Below are 20,557 nucleotides of genomic sequence, written 5' to 3'. Positions count from 1 at the left end.
CATGGTCTTCGTGATGCTGTTTGTTCAATAATGTTACCTAACAAACTTGTGAGGCCTTCACAGAAGAGCTGGGTTTATACCACGATTACATTACACCCAGGTGGGCTTCTGTACAGGCCTTTGGTGGCGCTGGATTTTATTTAGTGTCACAAAATGAAGGGAGCTGAATAAAGTTGCATGCCATGTCAGCTTTTGCTGACACATTTGCAAAAAAGTTTGAAAAGCATGTACTTTTTCTTCAAATTCACATTTCTGCATCACTTTGCGCTGATCTGTCGCATAAAATCACAATAAAATACATAGAAGGTTGCTATTGTTATGTGAGAGAATGTGAAAAGGTTTAAGCTGTATGAACGCTTCTGTAAGGCACTAGAACTGGTTAAAGGTCAATAAATGGGAAAAAAAGATACAATCATTAGTTGATTTAATGATTGCTTATTTTAAAAGGTAAATACAGATAAAGCCACAGCAGAATTTACATTATCAATAAACATAATAAAAACAATCCTGACAGTTGAAGGTAAATGTAAGTATTTGGCATATAGTGTTTTCAGTTTTGCTTGATAAGTAAAATAATATGGTGTAATCATTTTTAGCTCTTATTTTTTCTGCTGTCTTTGATCTACCAAAGGACTAAGTCCTAACAGATGAAATGGTCATGATGAATATTAGATTTGTAAATGCATGATTACAAGAACTACCTTCTGTTTTCTTTGTATTTTGATGCATTAGTGCAACCAGAGATGTATTTCATCTGTTTTTACAGCATCAAATGTAAATCCTATTATCCCCTTTTTAACATTTCAATTTTGCATATTAAAAAGCACAGACATTTTAATATTTAATCATAGCACACGGTTTGAGATGATTTTATCTTTTGTTGGTGTGTGTTGAGTCTTACAGAGCCTTCTCTGCTTGTTACGATGACATCATTGTCAGAGTTATAAGACTCCTGCAGCAAGCAGGCTTAATAATAACCAGAGCTTTACTTGCTAACGACAAACACACATGGAGAAAACAAAGGTGGGAAGTGAGAGGCTCGGCTTCCACCAGTCACCTGCTGTCATTGTTTCGGTGTAGCAACATGATACTTCCTTCACTCTGTGTGTCTGTGTCTTCGGTATCGTTTCAACCAAACACCCCCACTAAACTGAAAAGGAGACAGGGTTTATTTAAAGGTTCAAGATTCAGTTTAAGTAAAACATTTATTTGAATAATAGTATTGATTCAGATAGATTCTGTGAAACAAAATCATTTGCTGTTCTGTAACCTGACATGCCGGTTTGTCAGGTGTTTGGAGCAAGTGGATTTTATATCAAACATTTCACAGCCCCTATGTTCGTGGCAGAGACCTGGATAACAGTTCTGAGCAAAAAGCTGAAACAGCAGCTTTTTGCCTTCGATCCATTATGTCACCATGTAAACAAGGCTGGTGTGGCGGTATCTCAACGCAGTCTGTGTCAGGTAACCAAGTGTATGACCTTTGGTCTCTGCTGGTCTGAGGGCTGCTCTTACTGCGCCGTTGATAGAATTCATGTATATTAAGGAGACAAAGAAATGGGATTTTTTTTTAAACTGTGGCTTTATTGGGACCCTATTTCTTTGATACCACACATAAAAATCAGCTCCAAGGTGGAAAATCATGAAATTTTTCATCTTTTCTTTTAGCAAGACCCAATAACAATTTTGTGAGATCCATAAATAGACTAAAATAAAGAAGGTTTCAACAAGTCTTTCCTCTTAAGCTTTGAATCAAGCCTGAAGTCCATAACTTTGAATCTCAAGTCTTCAAATAGTCATTTGACTGAATATGTAACTTAATAACCGAGTTGCCCAAAAAAACTAATATTTTTAATGTTATGTGCCAAAACAGTTCACAAGTGGAGCTGAACTTCGAAAATGTCAGAAAGTCACTGCCAGTGTGACAACATAAACATTTTTGGCTTCTAACCTTTTTAACTGTACCCAACTAATTTCTTATTAAAATAATGCTTATCAAATAAAACCGATTTTCTATAAGAATATTATCACTTGAACGCCGTACCGTATGCAGTTACATTTTTGTCTGAATTAGACAAAAATATATATGCCCACTCTAATTATTATTTTATTACGGAATATTTTGTTATTAGTTTAGAGACAATAATTTAACTTGTGTAATGTTTTGTTTTAAATATCGTTGATGCTTCACTTAATGTCACTTCATGTAAACCTGATATTCAGGGTTTTTTTTAACATATATTTTTTTATTAACTCTGAGGTTTGATTGATTAGATAGTTCTGGTATTTTTCAACCCACAATGTCATCACACTGAAAATGTAACTAGCAGACTGAACCATTCTAAAATAATCATTTAGTTAAAGTCATTGGGTAAATCCCTGGTAAGCAGAATAATTTATCTTAAAAACTGCAACCCGAACCATAAGTGAGGGCATCTCACTGTTTTTTTTTTCTCCCCTGGCTAATGGGCGGTAATGTTTACTCATTCTGATGTCATGGCAGCAGTTAGCTCTAGACATTTTTGACTCAGGCTGAGGAAACACTGAACAGATTAACACGTTAACTCTACGGTAGGCCAAGCTTGTTTCTTTAAAATCAGGCGGTGGAATTTCACCAGCAGCTTGTGCAACCGTTAATCTCCTTATGCTTCATTCATCCTGCAACACGCCAGGCCAGAACAAAGGCAAGCTTTCTTGCTTTATAAGCAAATTCCACGACAGACTCTTTGAGATGAACGCTGGACAGATGTGCATAGTGAAGGGAATTTAGACATCTGTAGGAACATGTGCATGGTGGCTGCATTTCATGTAGTCACCAGCTGTCTATTTTGTATTTCAATCCTGATTTGATTTGGGAAATTTAACTAAGACTTATTTAACTATGTGCGTTTCTAATTCCCTAAAATAAATTACAGCTTTATTAGATGAAAGGGTGCTCAGCTTGATCTCGCTTAATGCTTCTTTAATATGGTTTAGATTAAAATACATAAGAAACCTTTTCATGAATCGCAATAACACGAAGCTTGCAAGAATAATTCAATCGCTCAGAAAAGTTTGTTAATTTTGTTACTGCTTTGCTTTTTCACTTCCTGCATATATCTGACATTTTGTTTTGATTAGGTGTTGGGAATTACTAGATACCAAGACAGGCTAAAGTTTTTGCTTATGCTTTGTTTTTTGTTTTTTTGTTTTTTTTACTATAATCAATTTTCAAATAAAAAAAGATCCTAATTATAGCAACTCTTTATCATCATTTGGCTATCATGGAATGCTAATTTGTGTGTACAAAAATGATTTTCTTGCTCCTCCTTGGAAAACAACACATAGTTTACTGAAAACATGTAACACAGAGAAGCCTTTATTTTAAATCTTTTATCAACAGACTTTTCCTTTTGTTTTTGTCTTTTTTTTTATTACCACACAAGTCCAAGTTTACTAGCTGACTAGAAAGTTCATCTCCTGTCCCCGTCTTATGCAGGTGCCCCGCTAACCCGCAGGACGGCAGCTGTAGTAGAAGTAGTAGAATTAAATAGACTCGGACCGAACTCGGCTCTTGTTGTGTGTGAAACTGGAAACAATGGTCCCCCAATTAGACAAGGACCTGAGCTTTGAGCGACCATTAGAGAGGGTCAGGCCATGTGGGAGGAGGGGAGTTGCCTTTGTGTGCATGTGTGCCAGTAAGTAAGAAAGGGGGAGGTTTTTCAGACATTTGAAGGCTTTTTATTTATTCTTATTTTTTCACTGGGGCAGGTTTTTACTTTTTTTATTAACTCAACATCATCATCATACATCTACTAGGTCTGAAATGATGTCCTTCTGGTAATAAGCTGCCTCCCCCCCAGTCTGTTGTGTCATATAAAAACCAGTGACAAATGCATGTTTGTGTATAAACTCATCTAAGGCACAACCACTCCCTGCTCAGTGGTTTTCCAGTTAAATACAAAAATGTTGTCCTCCAGCTTTTCCACATAGGCTGCAATGATTCCAACAATTTACATTAAAACTTAAAAAATATATATCTTTTCACGCTCCTTGAACTTAAGTAAAAACCTTCTCTGACGCCAGGGGGCAGTAGAGGGATATTAAAGTTAGGTCTTTGCCCAACAGACTGATTACCTTTTTGGATCTTTGGAAATGAACAAGTATCTTCTCCTATGTTTAAACAGCGTGTACAATTCATTCTCTCAATCATGACATTCAATTATGAAACTCGTTATCTTTCATGATTGAAATTTCTTTCTTCGGTTTGCTGTTTTTTTTACTGTTTAAACAGGCATTTTTATGCAATAGCTCATCCTGACAACAAAACAACAATATAGAATCTCCTCCTATTGACCTATATCGACACAAATTGAAAACCGCAGAGGGGAAGAGTAAAAGCAATTTAAAACAAAACACACCCTTCGTCTTTTTGAACCTCCCTACAGTTACAGAGAAGTTTATGACTAATCCTTCATATCACAACTTTCCATGTTTATTATTTTATGTTGCCACACAAAAGGCCACGGGGGGATGCACAAAACTTTACTATAGTGTGATTACGGGAGGTGTATTTTTTTATGGCACCTTCCTCTGGTTCTCGAGGTGTTGTTTTGTAGCCGAGTTGTACTTCAGCAATCTTTGGAATGTAGGTTTGACATTCACTGGGTAAAAACATTCAGCTTTTAGAGACTTGGTATTTTCTTCTTCTTCTTTTTTTTTTTTTCATGATGTCTGAAGCTCAAATGTGCTGCTGAGTGTTTCCGGAGTTCTGTCTGACTGCTTTACCCGTGTGGGTGAGTGTTTTTTTTTTTTTTTTTTTTTTTTGAGGGGGGGGGGGGGGGGCTCCTGGGATTTGGTTGAGCATGCCCAGTGCGCTCCTCGCAGCAGCACTGGGAACCACCGCTACAACATAGGAGTCATACCAAGCATAGCCTGCGTGTCAGTGCAGTCGACTTACAGCTGGCTGTGAGGACAACTGACGCTACTTTTTCGCTTGTTTTCTTTTTGTTTGCGCGTTACTGTCGCTATACACTAACTCATGCTTAGAGGGGGATAAATAATATCTAGAAGCAGCTTAAACACACAGCGAAGCCACTTTTTTGTTGTTGTTTCTTAGCGGTTTTTAAGAGAAGTAAAGTTGGAGGCTGGGCCTTTAGCTTTTTTTTTTTTTTTTTGACCGACGCTTGAAAGGAACAACCGGGGAGACGGAGAGAAAAAGCTGGTCTTTTTTTTTTTTTGCTGTTTTTTTTATTATTATTATTTTTAGATGAAAGCTCGATAAATGCATCTAACGAAGATGGACCTGTTGAACTACCAGTACCTGGATAAAATGAACAACAACATCGGGATCCTCTGCTACGACGGTAAACATGGCTGTTTGTGGGCATTTTTTAACGGTTGTTTGGAAAACTTCATACTGGCTGCTTAATGCTGTTAAACCGACCGTTCGGTTGCTCGAAGTTTTCTAGTCCTTCCCTTGCTAATAACCTGTCACTTTTGACCAAGAAATATAGTTTGCATTTGGTTTTAGATGTTTGATATCCTGGGGGAAAACTGGAGGTTGCTTTTTTTTGTAACTGCCGACGCATTTTAGCAACGGTAGCTAGCGGTTAGATCCGTAGTTTTTTCGTTTTTTTAGATGTGAAAAGTTAATCTTTACCCGCTGTTTGTTTGTTTTTTTTGTATTTAATTGAGACTGGTTAAGGAAATCTCAGACACTACTGGGTCGAAGAACATTGTTTTAATGCGAATGATCTCACTGTTTTACTGTAGTGCCAGCTTTGATCTTTGTAAATCTGTTCTGCATTTTCTTTTTTCCCCCGTTGCAATAATTTTTTTCTGTTTTTTATCTATAAAATCAAAATTAGAGATTGTTCTTGCGTCATAGGTGAAAAGCAGAACCCTTAAAGTGTAACTCATCTTAAAATCGAATTATTTTTCTGCAGATAAACTGTTTAATCTGGGCCTAAGGGTGCTACTATAATGTCATTGTGCTTTTTCACATTTTCATGAGCCTGTTTAGTTCTGCAATATATGTTAAAACCGTCTTGGTGCTGCCCTCTGAGGGTTGAACTGTGGCTATTGCAGTTGTATTTACCTATTGGATCAAATGTACATGCTTGTTACTGGTATATGCTTTTGTTATGGTGGCCAGTTCTGGTATAAAAGCATCAGTCACACAACCCCCCCCCCCCCCCCCCCCCATAGGTGAGCAGTGTTGCTATCCACCGATTATAAGTGACTTTGGGCTTGTTTTTCTCTAAAGTCCCTTGCAAATGTCGTTTTTGAACGTCAAGTCGCTTATTTCTGTTTTGCTTTTTTTTGCCCGTGCTGTTGTGCTGCTGCCCTACAAACAGCTTCAGCGTTGGGAGCCGGCTAAAATATCTGCGCTCCACCTCAAAAGGACGATCTGTGGTGAAACCACCGGTGTCACCCTGGTCACTCCATGTTACTTTCCCTCATCCTGACCACATCCTCGCCCCCCAGGGTCTCTTGTTACTTTCTACTTTGGTGACATTTTTTCAAAACTTGTCTTGGGGGGTATGCTTTTACATATTTACGCTTTATAAGTTAAATGACTGCTCTATGTTATTTCTCATCACGTCTAGAGTTGGATCAACATTTTTGGGGCCCCGGGCACTAAAAACTCCCAGACCCCTAACCTAACTGCTCATACTGAGGAACCATAGTTTTACTTGCATGCACAACTTATTCTACTTGAAATATACCAGATCATAATAACCGTCAGAATCAATAACCAAAATAACCAGTTCATGAAATCAGGTGAAATCCACTACGAGAGGCAAAATTTACATTATTATTGTGCTGGTGTGTCGTTTCGCTGCTTCTCTGGAAGCAGGCTAATAAGAGCTAGCGCTAGCTTCAATGTTGTCCGGGAGGTTTATAACTGTGCTGATGCACGTTCAAGAGCTTTATTGACTTTTCTATGTTGCTCTCAAACATTTGTGCCATACTGTTCCGTGTCGTATCGACTGTTACCGTCTAATTTCTGTGTACCATGATAACTTTCAGCTTAACGGTCAATTGCACTGAACTGCCCTGGTGAGAACCTTAATGGGTGAATGTAACGTTGTCTTTAACTCAATGACTTCTCAATTCTCTGGTCCAAGTGGGTCTGCTTTCAGATTCCTAAACATGGAAGAAGGCTGTTTAATTTTGCAAGGCAAGGCAAATTTATTTATATAGCACAATTCAGTACAGAAACAATGCAAAGTGCTTATTGTGCTTAATTTGCAACAGTGCATTGTTGCCAGTGGCCTAAATGGGCGCTAAACCTGGAAGTTACAGGTCCAGCGCCCCTAGTGGCTAACAGTTAGTACTTCTTTAAGTACCTGTATTATAAAAATCAACTGATATTTATATCTGGAAAAATATCTGAAAAAAAATACCCATTCGTTTGGTAATTGTACTTTATTTCCTGAATATTTTATTGCACATCCTGTTTGCACTTATTTTGGCTTTTAAGCCCATTTGGGTCATTCAAATGTTATAAAATGTCTGATTGTGACTCCTGATAATCCAAAATAACTTGAGTTACCTCGTGCTGGTAGATAATGTTTGCTGGAATTACACAACACATATATTGTTTACAAAGCAAGGCTTATAACAGCTTTTATTACACATGCACATGGTTACCTATCCTAAGCTTCCAGAATACTTTTTTGTCTCCCATTGCAATGAGCGCCCTGGGCATATGCCCACAGCCTCTTTTGTAGATCTGGGCTAGATCATTTCAGTCATAAGACAGCCTCTGTGGGGCAAATTATGAAATTATTTCCTATGCTTTGTCCCTGACTTGTGCTCTGCACCATGGCAGATCTAATCTTGTGATAATAAAAAGCATGGAAGCATTAAGTTGGATCTTCAATATTATCTACAGTATGTTTTTCGAAAAACTAGGACCATTTCCAGGGTCTAAATGTGGATGTTTTACTAAAATAGTTTGCAATTGTGTATGTTGGTACTAAATATAGAAAGGAAAAAATATATTTTTAAATGAATTTCTGTTTTCCTTATTCAAATTTGCCAAAACAAAATTTGGTACTCTTGTATGTAGACATATGTTGGCTTGTGTCCAGTGGTTTCGGACATATGTCAGAAATTTTACTGTTTTCTAAAAGCTTGCGATAAAGATGTTGCAGATAAACCTGCAGCTGGCCAAGGATGGCTGTTTTGAGGAGGGTGGTTTGTATAGAGCTCCATCTCCTCTCATATTTCTCTGGAAGCATTTTCTGAAAGTTTTAGTCCAGTTATGTGTTGTTTGTTGATTTCTGGCCTACTGGACTGAAATCTGACTCCCATCTTGTGCCTTCCGATAAGAGGGGAAAAAAAAGAAGTCAAACGAACTGGGAAAGGAGCTTAGTGGTAAAGAAAATGAAAGAAAAGCTCCTTAAGTTTGGACACGTTGAGTCAGGGAAAGATTTGGAAGAGCTGTGATGCTGTGGGTGTCCTGGCTTGTTATTGTATGCATGAGCACACCTACTCAAACACACTTCCTGGCCAACACACATTCATGCTCATACTGCTGCTTTGTCTTCTGAGCCCGAGGTCTGTTCTGAAGCGATCACGTTGTTGCCATTGTGGGCATTTCTTAACATGTTTATTTAACATGTGGATCCATATACCTTGAGGAGAAATTGGGGGCCTTAGGTTTAGGCCTATTGAAATGTTGTTGTTTTTTTTTGTTGTTTTTTTTTTTGCAGAAACTCATGTAATAACGGAGCTTTTCTAATTCCCAAAATAGGAATGTAGTTTAATGTTTAATCCCTTTTTTAGAACTACTTTTACTGAATGTCTTTGAGCTTCATCTTGTTCTAATTATATAAACAATATACATTGGGGTTAGGTGTTTATACTTCTGGGTTTGGAAAAAATAAAAAAAATTCACAAAAAAACAAAACTTGTCCTGGATAAATGTCAGGTTTTGTTCAAGGTGATAACTTTAACCAATGTTTATCTTTGATGACAGGTTTGTGTTGCTTACAGCCAGTAATGCTGTAATGTTTTGCACCGCAGGTCATAAAACCTCAAAGGAGTGATTTATAAGTATGTTGTCACTGTAAGGTACAGAAGCGGTCTCTTATCTGGGTTTATAAGCCATTCGGGGATTCCTTGCCGATACCAGTTTCTGGTTGCTTTTGAGATCTGATTAGACCATTGCAATTTTGACCAACTCTGTCTTTGTTAATTTTTTTGTTTATCTCCAAGTCTACCACGTAATAGAGAGGAAAACAATCTACAGGTGCTTTAATTGAGATGGTGGTTTTGAATCCAGTAAAAAAATAAGTATTACAAGATTATCCTATCCTACTATCCTACAGTTTGTAGCAAGGCATCTTTTCACAACCATGTTTGAATTCTTTCAAACTAAAGAATAGCATCCAAATGTGTGCTGTTGGTTGGTGTGTTTAAAGGCAGAGTAAACAGTGCATAGTTCTTAGTCTCTGTGCATTTATTTAATAACTTTTTTTTTATTTGACCTGCCAGTCACAACCAAAGTCAATCAATGAAAATTCACTGAGTTTGACCTCTGAGCTTTTGACTAATGTGTCATATTTCTGCCAAATTGATAACATACTGTTTTGATTCAACCTCACAAATTGTATTTCCTTGCCAAGTTGGGTGTAGTTCTAGCTCCCTGATCGGATTTGAACTGAATGATTACCCTGAAATATTTAGGTGTTTACTGATTTGTTTGTATTTGGCACTTGTAGGTCCAACAGTGACCCTAGGAAGGTGACGCTGAACTTCTGCTGCTGAGTAGAAAACATGAAATGGCTAAAACAAGACCTTGCACTAACCTCTCTGAAACTAGTCTAAAGGCCGGTTCAAATGGCATGATTTTGAAATTATCCGCTGTTTTTCTAAGTCTGAGAGACACCACTCATAACGGTAAAAAAACTACATAAAACAGGTTTACTCGGTCAGTCTGTGGTGTCCGGCAGCAAACTCAACACAGATTTCACTCAGGATCATTCAGATGTCAGACAGAAAATCTTACAAAACCTCTCAAGATTAAACGTGAGTTCAGAGTAAATGAACATGGACGACGAGGGAGAATAACGGTGATAGTTTATGGACTAATTTTAACAGAAAAAACAAAAAGAAAAGCCAAACACGATAGGATATCGGGGGATCCAACGTGTCGAATATTCCCGATTTGAGGTCGAAGCGGTCCCGACGTTCTACCGAGCGGACCCGATCGCTCTTTACACACCACACATGGCATGGATATCTCTTAAGATCATCATAGTCGGAAGGAGAAAATTGGGGCAAAAATGGTTAATTTTCCTGCTGTGTGAACCAGCCTTAATATTGGGTTTAAGGCAAGGCAGGTTCACTTATTTAACACTTTTCAGTAACAAGACAGTTCAAAGTTCAGCTTAGCAACCCAAGAACGTCTGTGTGCTCTTTTTAAATATTGAAATTGTAAAATCTCTAACAGAGTAAGAAAATAAAGTACCCCAGAGGCCAGTTTGGGTTACCAAGAAACGTTGCCAAAAATAACTACTTTGCTGTTTTGCAAAATCACATGTTTTGCTGAAACTTCTTTAAGTATCCAGAAGGAGGCACGATGGAGAGAAAAACGGAGAGAGAGCACGAGAGAGGAGAGAGGTTCACCTCAGTTTGTAATCCAATCTCATCCTGATTCCAGGCTGTTTGAAGTTCTATCAGGAGAAAAAAGCTTTGATCATGTAGACCTAATGAACTGGGAGACCAGGCGGCGGCAAAGCTTGAGTGGAGTTTTACTTCAGAGTGCTGCCCTTGTTCCACTGCTTTCTGCTGGTTTAATGGGGAAAAACACTCATTTTATAAGAACAAAGTGTGTAGAGAAGCTGGCTGTCATGCAGGGCATTTTATTTCACATATAGAGTATATGCTACGGCTTATTTTCACAGGAATTAAAGGTTGTATTCTTTATAAGCCACAAAGGCAGGAGTATTTTTTTTTTTTGTTCTCATCTGTCCTTTGATTTGAAGGTAAATTGCCAGAAATTGCACAAATAGTTTTGCTCCTTTGTAGAATAGTTGGAATGTCATTGTGCACCTGTTCCTATTTCTTCATTTTATAGTGCCTGCTTTAATCAGCAAAAGAACCCAAAACACCAAACATTTTCAGTATTGAAGGTCTGGGACGGGAATTTTTGGCATGATTTATATCCAGATTGTAAGATGATTAATTTTGCGTTTTTCAACTTGGAGTATTTTTCCTACTACCAGCGTAAGCTGAACTTGTATGAGACAAACCTCATACAAGAAGTTCCACAATTCAACGTATAAATACGTCTCATTGAAATATTATTGGAAACGTTTACGTTAAAATGTGTACAATTATGTCGATGTTTCTGTAGTTTAAATAAATAATTGAATGTTGCTAAAATTTGGGCTTCATTGTGCACTATATGCGTTTAGATTTTCAGTATTTATGGGAGGCAATTACTGCATGTTTTATTGCAGCATATCATGAATTTTATCTGCTTGCCTAGTGGCTGTGCACAGTGGATATGCCTCTCTTTGTGCTTCATTTGGCGCCTGTACACGCTTTGCTTTGTGGGTAGTTTAGTCAGAAGCGTTGACGCCTCTGAATAGAACGGCTACAGTAAGGACAGCTGGTGCGCTTTCAGGTCTCGCTCATTTAGTAGGAATCTGGGACGCAACTTTGACACATGGGACAAGTGCTCTGCCCGTCAAAGTCAGAGGTTGGCCATCCGCACCGCTTTAGACGACGTGATTGGTCTGCAGTCGAGTAGCAATGCGAGTTAACCAATCAGATGTGTCTATTTGGAGAACGACAGTGAGAGTTGAAATTCTTGCTCAACAGATGGATGCGTGGAAAATCTAAAATAACTAGAATGCGAAGTTGCATGTGATTTTTAACACATAATTACATTTTGAAGTAATAATTTCAATATAATTATTTAAAAATCTGCTTTAATAACTCACCCAGATAATTTGATTGTAATTATTAAACTATAACTTGCATTAGCACGTTTATAAATGCTTACGTATCTTTTTATTTTTTGTGGCACTTTTGACCCTGCATAGGAAGGCGACTCTTATTTATTTAACCTTCCTTGATGTCTGTTCAACAATGAGCAGCAGCTAGGTCAACAGCATTTTTTTGTTACCTGCCGCTTTACTCTGTGTAGCGCGCCACGCTCAGCCATAAACCTTTGTGTCCTGGATGCTGATTGGACAGTGCGGTGTCACACTCTTCCTTCTTTATTGCCGTCCCTCTGCCCTGCCAAAAAAACAATGATGTCACCCTTATTGCCATGGTCACAGTAGGGCAAGCAGGAACATGCCAGGGAGAGGGGAGGAGCCGCCGCTATGTTTCTGAGGCCATGCACAATCTAAATATATATGCAGCAGTTGTGCAAAGCATTTTATTGGCAGTTTTATGACCTTGGGCTTTTTCAGTGTGTGTGTTCTGTTGCCTTGAGTGGTCCAGTGATCCTCAGATCAGTCAAGCCAGATTTCCATCGGGCTTTTATGACCTCATCTCGCCGACAGCTGTGCAGAATACGCATTAATATTTATAACAACTTATTAAAAAAAAAATCATTAAACCATTACAAAGCTACCACTCTCCATTCATTTTGGGTTGAAATGTTTCTGTAGCTTAAATTCATAAATGGTAACTCTTCAAGGCACGATATGCACTTTGTTTTGTTGGTCTTCCTGACATAGGATGCTGGAAATTGGAGTAAAATGGTGCAGGTGATAAGAGTGTAGTTCTAGGAGCTATTTTTCGTTTCAGTCACAGTGTGAGCAGCAAACAGCACTCCGGAAGGGAGATTTAGCGCAGACTTTGTTTCGATTGGAGCGAATTCAAGGAGATACGTGAGGCTGAAGGAAGCAGTGGAAAGTCCCCTTGCTGAGTCAGAGCCAGTAGTAGTTTTCCTGTAGCTTTTCTTTTTTCTTTTTTTTTTTTTTTTGCTTGAAATCCCATTCACTGACAACTCTGTAGGCCCTCTGTACCAAGACAAGACTGCGGAGAAAGAAATGGTTCACACCGCACACGTGTATATGGAGTCTGTCCACAGCCATTTCCTCTAAAACGTTGCTGACCAGATTCTCCTCTGCTCATGTTTTTTGCCTCGCTCAGCAAAATGTGAAAGTCAACAAGGTCCAAAATGTCAAGTCAAACAGCTTGGACAGAAAAACCCTTGTCGTATGCCGTTGCTGGAAAAAGCGATAGAACAGTACCTGAAAACTTAATTAATGTTAGTGACAGTAAGTCCCTAAGGTTGGATGTGTAGCTTTTGTTGTTGATATTTTAGGTATACTTAGGTTTGAAACTGCAGAAGCCACAGGTAATGTTTTGGTGAAGATCTGTCTCTTAATTCATACACGTCTTTGTCTTCCTGTCTCAGGTGAAGCTGCATTGAGAGGAGACCCCAGATTCCAGTCCTTGTCGCTGTCCTCGTCTTCCTCCTCGTCCTCGTCGTCCTCTTCCTCCTCCATCTCCAGCCACAGGACCGGCCCCCCTCCCATCAGCCCCACCAAGAGAAAGCTGAGCGGCGACCAGGGAGACAGCGACATGGACGACAACGAGCACGTGGCTAAGATGAGCCGCCTGTTTGCTGCGCAGCTGTAAGTGGATGCCTGGACAGACGTGGATGCAACTTGCGTCACGAAGCAGCTGCTCGCATTCTTTTAAGAAAAATCCGAAGTTTTAGAATCTCCCTATCCATCTTTTCCCTATTTCTTTTTCACCGACTCCTTTAATTATTGAACAGATTATCACCATACATTGCTCATATTTGCTATACATTTGCAGGTGCTTTGTCGACCCCCCTGCCCAACCCTCGCCCCACCCAGGCTCATGTAGCTGTAACTAAGTCTGTGCGTAACAGATAACTCATACAGGTTTCACATTCTTACTTGGGAGGAAGTGGTTGTGACATCTGACATGATGCAAACAGACAAGTGGGTCGCAGGAAGAGCTGTCCACACTTGTTACGAGACGGACCAACCTGCAGTCACAGGGCGCCTCCAAGGGCTGGGCAATATATCGCCATTTTTAAAAATATCGAGATAAAAAAAAAAAAGAGAGATATAAAGCGAATCTATATCGTTTTGATCGAGATGGTCCATGTTGCGTTATAATTATACTTTTATGTATTCCAGGAGTTTTTTTTTTCTTTTTCTTATAGCCATTTGTCATATTTATCTAGAGCTGTTTTGTTTCAAAATGTGCCTGTGAAAGCTTTGATTCAGAGATGCTTTTTTTTAGAATTACTTTCTGAAAAGCAAAACATATCAAATTAAATATCTTAGATTGGCATTCAGCCTAGAAATATCGATATATCTTTTTTTTTTTTGGTCCATATCGCCCAACCCTAGCGCCACCAAGTCCGCATCGGACGTTTCGGAAATTTTTTCGTTGCGTTGCTTATTCTTAGCCAATTCGAATAAGCACATAACATTTACAGAGACTGAGAGAAACTTAAGGTAGAGTTGATGATTTTTCCGGAAATGTAGGTTAGAAACTGTACCACAGCTCAGCAGATTAGCCAGAGGATGTTAGATGTTTAGGTCCTTTTACTCTGAATATTCTAGGTGAAGGTTGTTTTTGCTTGTTTCTTCGACACTGTGGTGATGCTTTATTTATGAGACAAATTATATGGACTGTGAGGTTGAATTTCTCACGTATTTATTACCGATTGCACCTTTTTGTGCATCACAAGCTGAACCTCATTCTGCAAGTCTCTGAGTGAAAGTACCGAAGCACTTATTGTTATATCTGCTTTCATTTTGCCACAGTCGCTTTCTTTTTAGGCGTTTGTTACCTTGCACTATGGTTTCTGTAACATTAAACGGCTGTGATAGTGACGCTCAGTGCTTTTCCAGCTGCTTACTGTGCCGCGATGTAAGCATGTTGGCACAGTTTAATAGTCATTTTGATTATTACCTTGAAGTGAGTTGATTGCTGGGGCTGTAGGTTAATCCAACAAATGCAAATTGCCCATTGCCTTTGTTTCAACTTAGAAGTGAATTTAGAGCTTTCATTGTTACCGAGGCATACTTTGATCCTGGAGACCTAGTTTCTTCTAAGGACATACTTTCTCTGGTAAAGCGAACTGCTGGGTGACTTGTTGAAGCCCGTCGTCAGAGTTGGCCTCTGACTTGACGGCAGTGATTACACTGGAGTGGAGAATGATGGCGTCGTCTAATTTACACTAAAAATAGTTTGTAATAATACTCTCCCTGGAAAACACTGCAGGGTGCATACCACGTGCACTTGTGCGTGCGCGCGGCTCAGATGTCCAGCAGAGGCAGCTCGGCTACATGTTGCTGAGTGTTTAAAATCTAATTAGTTTTTTTGTCTCCTTTCCCAAAACTGCTTCCTTCATTTTGCTCAATTATAACTTTTCTCTGCTGGTGTTGGATGTTTCCTGGTCATAAGACCTGCTAAATTTTGTAGTGGTTTTTAGTTGCCTCTTTTGCAGAATATTTAGCATTTTTGCTATTTAGCTCTTTATAGGACAACAGAAGTACAACAAGCCTACCCTAGCTGGTTGAAATTGCCAGCCTGCAGACATGCTGCTAGCAGCTTGCCAACTGTAGTTGTAAAACTTCCTCAGGAAGAGTGATGGGTGGTACTTCTTTAGTTTCCCAGCAATGGCCGGGGGCGTTTTTCATGCTCATGAATTCTTTTCAAACAGCTTGGTTTGCCTTTTTCTTTGAGCCAAAGCCAAGTTATGGTAGCCTCTATTAGCCAGCTGACCGGCAGTGTGCAGCAACAGGCGGAGAAGGGACCTGAGGAAACCCTGACATTTCCTCTTGCGTCCCATTGAAAGGACTTAAAATCGTAGCTATCGTAGAAAAGCAAACCTTGGTATACCTAGTTGCTTTCTGTAATTTCCCTCTGGGATTATTAAAGTATTTCTGATTCTGATGCCATTAACTGAGCTATGACTAGTAAGAGGAACTTGTGAGAGGACAAAGAGAAATCTCTAAACTGTTCAGAGAAAAACTGATTTGCATTTTAAAGTATAGCTTTAATAGATTTTTCCCAGCAGCCTTTTCAGCACACTTGTTCAAATTCTTACATTAAAGTCAATTCTGCAACGGAATACAACCAAATCCTGTACAATACAACCAAAAAACTGATATGTTGCCAGGATCTTAGTCTGTTCTGAGACGGCATCTGCTTTAGCAGGTATTCGCATGTGTTGCATTTTGTAGCCCCTACATGTATGTGCATGTTCCCGTTTGTGATCATCTGTATGTGTGCATTTGTGCATCTGTGTCGGGTGAGGTCAGACTGCAGGGAATATGTTCTCATGTTCTCTGAGGAGGAGGAGGAGGAGGAGGAGGAGGAGTCTTGAACAAAAGAAGCCTTATCCTGTCCGCTGGAGCCTGCAGACTGGAAGCCTGCTGCAGCCTGTTTGCCTGTGTGCAACTCTGGAGTTTCAGACCCACCAGTTGAAAAGTCTTCAGCTGTCTCATGTTTCCTTCAACATTAGCAGCAGTAACACAGCCTGGTATTGTTGGCTTTCGATTGGGGGAAACGGAGATGGGATAGAGGTAGTATTTAAGTTTGAATCCCAGAAGAAATAAATCCTTTTTTTTTTTTTAAATGGGATTATCTATCAAAACATAATTTCTTTGCTATTTCAACAACAAATAAAAGACAAAGTGGCTGAAGTAATCGTCAGGTCCTGATGTTGGTGGTCTCTTTCGTGGAGAAAATGCAGTTTACCTTTTTCTCTATCAAGCGTGATAGTCGAACTAAATATCTTCACCATCTGCAATGCGTTTATGTCATATACCCCTCAGAGGTTGTTCCACACAGACGTGGAGACTTCAAGTACAAATGCAGGAGAGTCAAGTACTCTAGCGTGCTGCTTTCTAATGGGAACTCCATCACAAAGTTTTTCTCATGGATGTTTCTCAAGGGGCCAAGTTGGGAGAAAATAAGAGCAAAGATTTGGTGTGTTTGTATGCGTCTCCAGGCCTGGGGAAGTCATTGTTACGCTGTTGTTTTACATGAGACTATTTATGTAGTGAGCATGTGAGGGAAAGAAGGAAGGATCCAGGTTTTTTTTCCCCTTCTTCCTTGTTAGCATGTGTGGCTTTTTTTGTGTTCATGTCGTTATCTTGGCCTTCTTGTGGTTGTTCCCAAATTCAGTCAGCTCCAGCTCTGACAACCAGGCAGCTTCTCTGCTGTCACTTAACTGGGAAAACCTGCCAGATTATTCAGTGTTCAAGCAGTATGAGGTAGTTGGGATTTACTACAAGCATCCAAAAACTTCACTTCACTGGTTAAAACGGCCTAAAGAGCAGAATAAACTAGGTTAAGATGTTTATCTACATTCATAGCAATTGGTTTATACAGCTTCTTTTTTTTATCCATTTCTTCCTGTTGGGTCTTACTTCTTTCACGTTGTCTGTCTGCTTCGCTTACTCTTTTCTTATCTTTTGAATTTATTCAGTAGGATGTGAACATGCTCCCAACCAAATATTTGCTGGAGTGATTTTTCTGTAGACTTTGGAGCAGAACTGTGGAGAAAAAAAAATAGCCCTTAAAATAGTCCTCCAAAAAAATGTCATTAAACATCAAACTGGAAGTCCTAAAACTTTAAAAAACCACTCCACATTTTTAGTTTTTACTTCAAATAAGTTCTTTCCGAATTTTCCCACTGTTATTGTAGGAGTTATTAGTTTGGGGTTGTTGAAAGCCGGCCAAAAACTGTCATTTTTTACCCTTTTTAAGAAATTTGAAATGCACAATTTAATCTTGAGGTTGACTTTAAGAAGGGGTGTCATTTAACTGGCCTCTTTAAAGGCTCTGCTAAATCACAGATCTGAGCAGTTTAATATTATTCAAGATATCATACCATATCATTTATGCCCTGAGGGCTTTGACTTTCTGGGTTTTAAATGAAGGGATTGTAGAGCGAGTCCCCACCGCAGTGGCTACCACTAATGCCATGCTCCACAAACCCCAAGACTTTGTTTGGCGGACTCAAACAGGTATCTGCTCTGTTTTATTGCGCTGCAGAGTTCATTCTGATGCTAAGTCACAGATTTATGAGATGGTAACTGCAACAGTCATTTTGAGGGTAAAATGAAGCTCTGCTGTCACCAAGTTAATCTCAGTTAGAACTGGTGTAATCTAGTGCTCTTCTCCCCATTCATGTAAAAACTACTGTCTGAGCTTCACTGCTGTTTAGTAAAATGAAATAAAATGTATCCTCTACTTGTAGATGTAACAATCAATCAGCAATCGATTGCAATCAGCCAGTTTTTTTTTTCTTGATCTTCCCATATCCATTGGTTGAATAGTGAACAACTGTATTTAATTTTTCTCTCCCCTATTTATTAAATGCATCAAAACCTTGTACTTCCACCATTTTCTGTGTATAAACTGATTACTTTTATTTTAAGTTAAAGCTATAGTTGGTATTCCTGTTCAGAAACACTTTTTGTTATACAGGGTAAAATCGTCCTTCCATCCTGAAAGTGGTAAAAACATTATGTATTCACAAAAAGGTTAAAAAAAATGTTCTCTGTGAGCTGCAGGCCTGTAAAAACTAACCAATCCATGCCCCTCGGTCTGAAGGGCATGAATTTGACAGTTTTGTTCCTGCTTTCATTCCCATCTGACCCTCAGGTTCTGGAGGTATCACCTTATCTATTGGTTGTCCCACATGTCAGTCATTACGACGCCAGCGTTCGTGTTTGTTCCTTCATAGTTTCCGCTTGCTGGCACCACATGCACACTTCTAGTGTTTATGTATCCGGTTAGCTTAGCCACTAGGTTAGCGGTTAGCCGTTCATTGTAGCTTCGCTGCTCTCACCGTAGACTTTGAACATGGCTGAGAGTCGCATGAAGTAAGCCGTGTTCAAGTTTATGAGAAGAGGAAAGACTCGGTAGAAAAAAATAAGACCACATGGGATTTGGGAGATTTTTTTTTTCATGTGATCCCCTGGGGAAACTTAGGTAAACTTCCGAAAAAATTGTCAAGCCTAGCTTTAATAAAACACAATCAGATTTAAGGACATTTTCTTTGATGCGTAAGCTGGATTTTGGATTAAAACTAAATTCACCCAAAAGAACCCCCAGCACACCTTTTTTATATTTTCTATCATAAATCTGAGAAAATAAATGTTTTGAGAATAGAATCGGGTCAGACCTTAAAAAGACAAAACCTGAGAACTATTGATCAGTAAAAACTGGATCAGTCTCTCTATAAGAATAAAACATCCTTGTTAATTTTCCAGAGACTTGCTTCTTTCTTCTTCTTCCCAGCTGGAGCTCTTACTATCTATTCTAGTCCATCCCTCTTCACCTCAAGCCCTTGTTATCACCCTCAAGTTCTTGCTTCATGCACAACCCTCACTTTCCGCCCTTAATGCGCTCTCCTCCTGTCTGCCATGTGCGACCTTTCCCTGATAATTGAGAGGTGAGTAATGGAGACAAGGACACAGGTTGGGTTTTAAAAGCCTGAACCCTGACATGAAATGTGAGTTAGTGGGTAGTCACAAGCAACAGAGAGACAGGGGGGGGGTTGATTCAACTGCCACGCCACTCATTAGCCAGATTTGTTAATCCCTTTTCAGCGGTTCCTGTGACGACACCCCCCCCCCCCCCCCCCCCCCCCGCTTGTATGAGGACGTGAGCTTGACACATTTCCTCTACATTATTTACTTTAAAAAACCTTAACCGCTCTAGCAGAGTAGAAATAGATATTGACTAAGAAAAAACACACAAACTTGTTGGTGAGGTGTTAGCCTTGATTTTTGTAAGTTCTGCCAAATCGATTCCTTAGTTCACCCTCAGGAAGTTTGCTGCCGATTGTGTGAGTGGGGGAAAAAAAGACAGGAAAAAAGACTGTGGGGTCTCTCTGCCCATGTAAGCTCGCTGCACAAATGAAGGAAACTACCATCCTCGCTCCCGCTTTCATGAACTAAAGGTCTAGACCATTCACATGCAGCTCCCCACTTCCTCCTCGCTCCTGTTTTGTGTTCACTGTTATTTGTGGAGAACCGTGCTGTGGACTCCAGATGCTTGGCCCAGCAGTAGGGTTGCCTGGTCACATGGTTCTACAACTGTTTATCTGAGCTTGTTTTGCATCCAAATACACCTTAAAGGGTTCTTCCTGCTTTTTCAGCGCCAAGTCTGATGTTTGCTCTCACGCTTCACATGTTTAGGAGAAGCCTCTTGCTGATCTGGGAAAGAATGAAGTTGTGTTCTACCCATCATAGTCATAGTGTAGTATATATAATATAAAATTAAACTGTTTACACAGTTGACTCAAAATAGTGTCTAAATAGAATGGAGCGCAGAGTGAACTTAAAAGCGAACACTTTTTGGTTAAAATGGCAGCGTTTTCTGTTGGGGGGACTTTTGATAAATCATTTCAACATTTTTATGAAGTATCATGTATAATTCAATTGAATTTATTGCCAGAAAAAAGCTACAATACAAATTTTGGCACGCACTTTGTAAAGGCAACTTTTTAATTACATTTTAGTTTTCAGCCTTGAGAATCCAAATCTGCTTTAATGGACATGTTTGTGCACAAAACAAGGTCTTTGTC

At 39.3% G+C, this 20,557-nt stretch overlaps 1 protein-coding gene across 2 annotated transcripts in view; it reads left to right on the top strand.

Annotated features, from left to right (window-relative positions):
• vgll4b (vestigial-like family member 4b) overlaps positions 1-20,557 on the top strand; it is a 47,637-nt gene that overhangs the window by 18,172 nt on the left and 8,908 nt on the right. The window contains exons 1-2 of one of the 2 annotated variants that reach the window (XM_021319909.2): positions 4,866-5,345; positions 13,379-13,598. In XM_021319909.2, coding sequence (XP_021175584.2) covers positions 5,264-5,345; positions 13,379-13,598 — 302 coding nt within the window. In that variant the 5' untranslated portion in view covers positions 4,866-5,263. Of the gene's footprint in view, positions 1-4,865; positions 5,346-13,378; positions 13,599-20,557 lie in introns of those variants that run through there. The other variant, XM_021319911.2, reaches the window with a different exon arrangement.

The sequence above is a fragment of the Fundulus heteroclitus genome, chromosome 20 (genome assembly GCF_011125445.2).
Source record: "Fundulus heteroclitus isolate FHET01 chromosome 20, MU-UCD_Fhet_4.1, whole genome shotgun sequence".
Classification (NCBI taxonomy): domain Eukaryota; kingdom Metazoa; phylum Chordata; class Actinopteri; order Cyprinodontiformes; family Fundulidae; genus Fundulus; species Fundulus heteroclitus.
The sequence above is the reverse complement of the archived record's forward strand: the minus strand, read 5'-3'. Positions and strand labels throughout refer to the sequence as shown.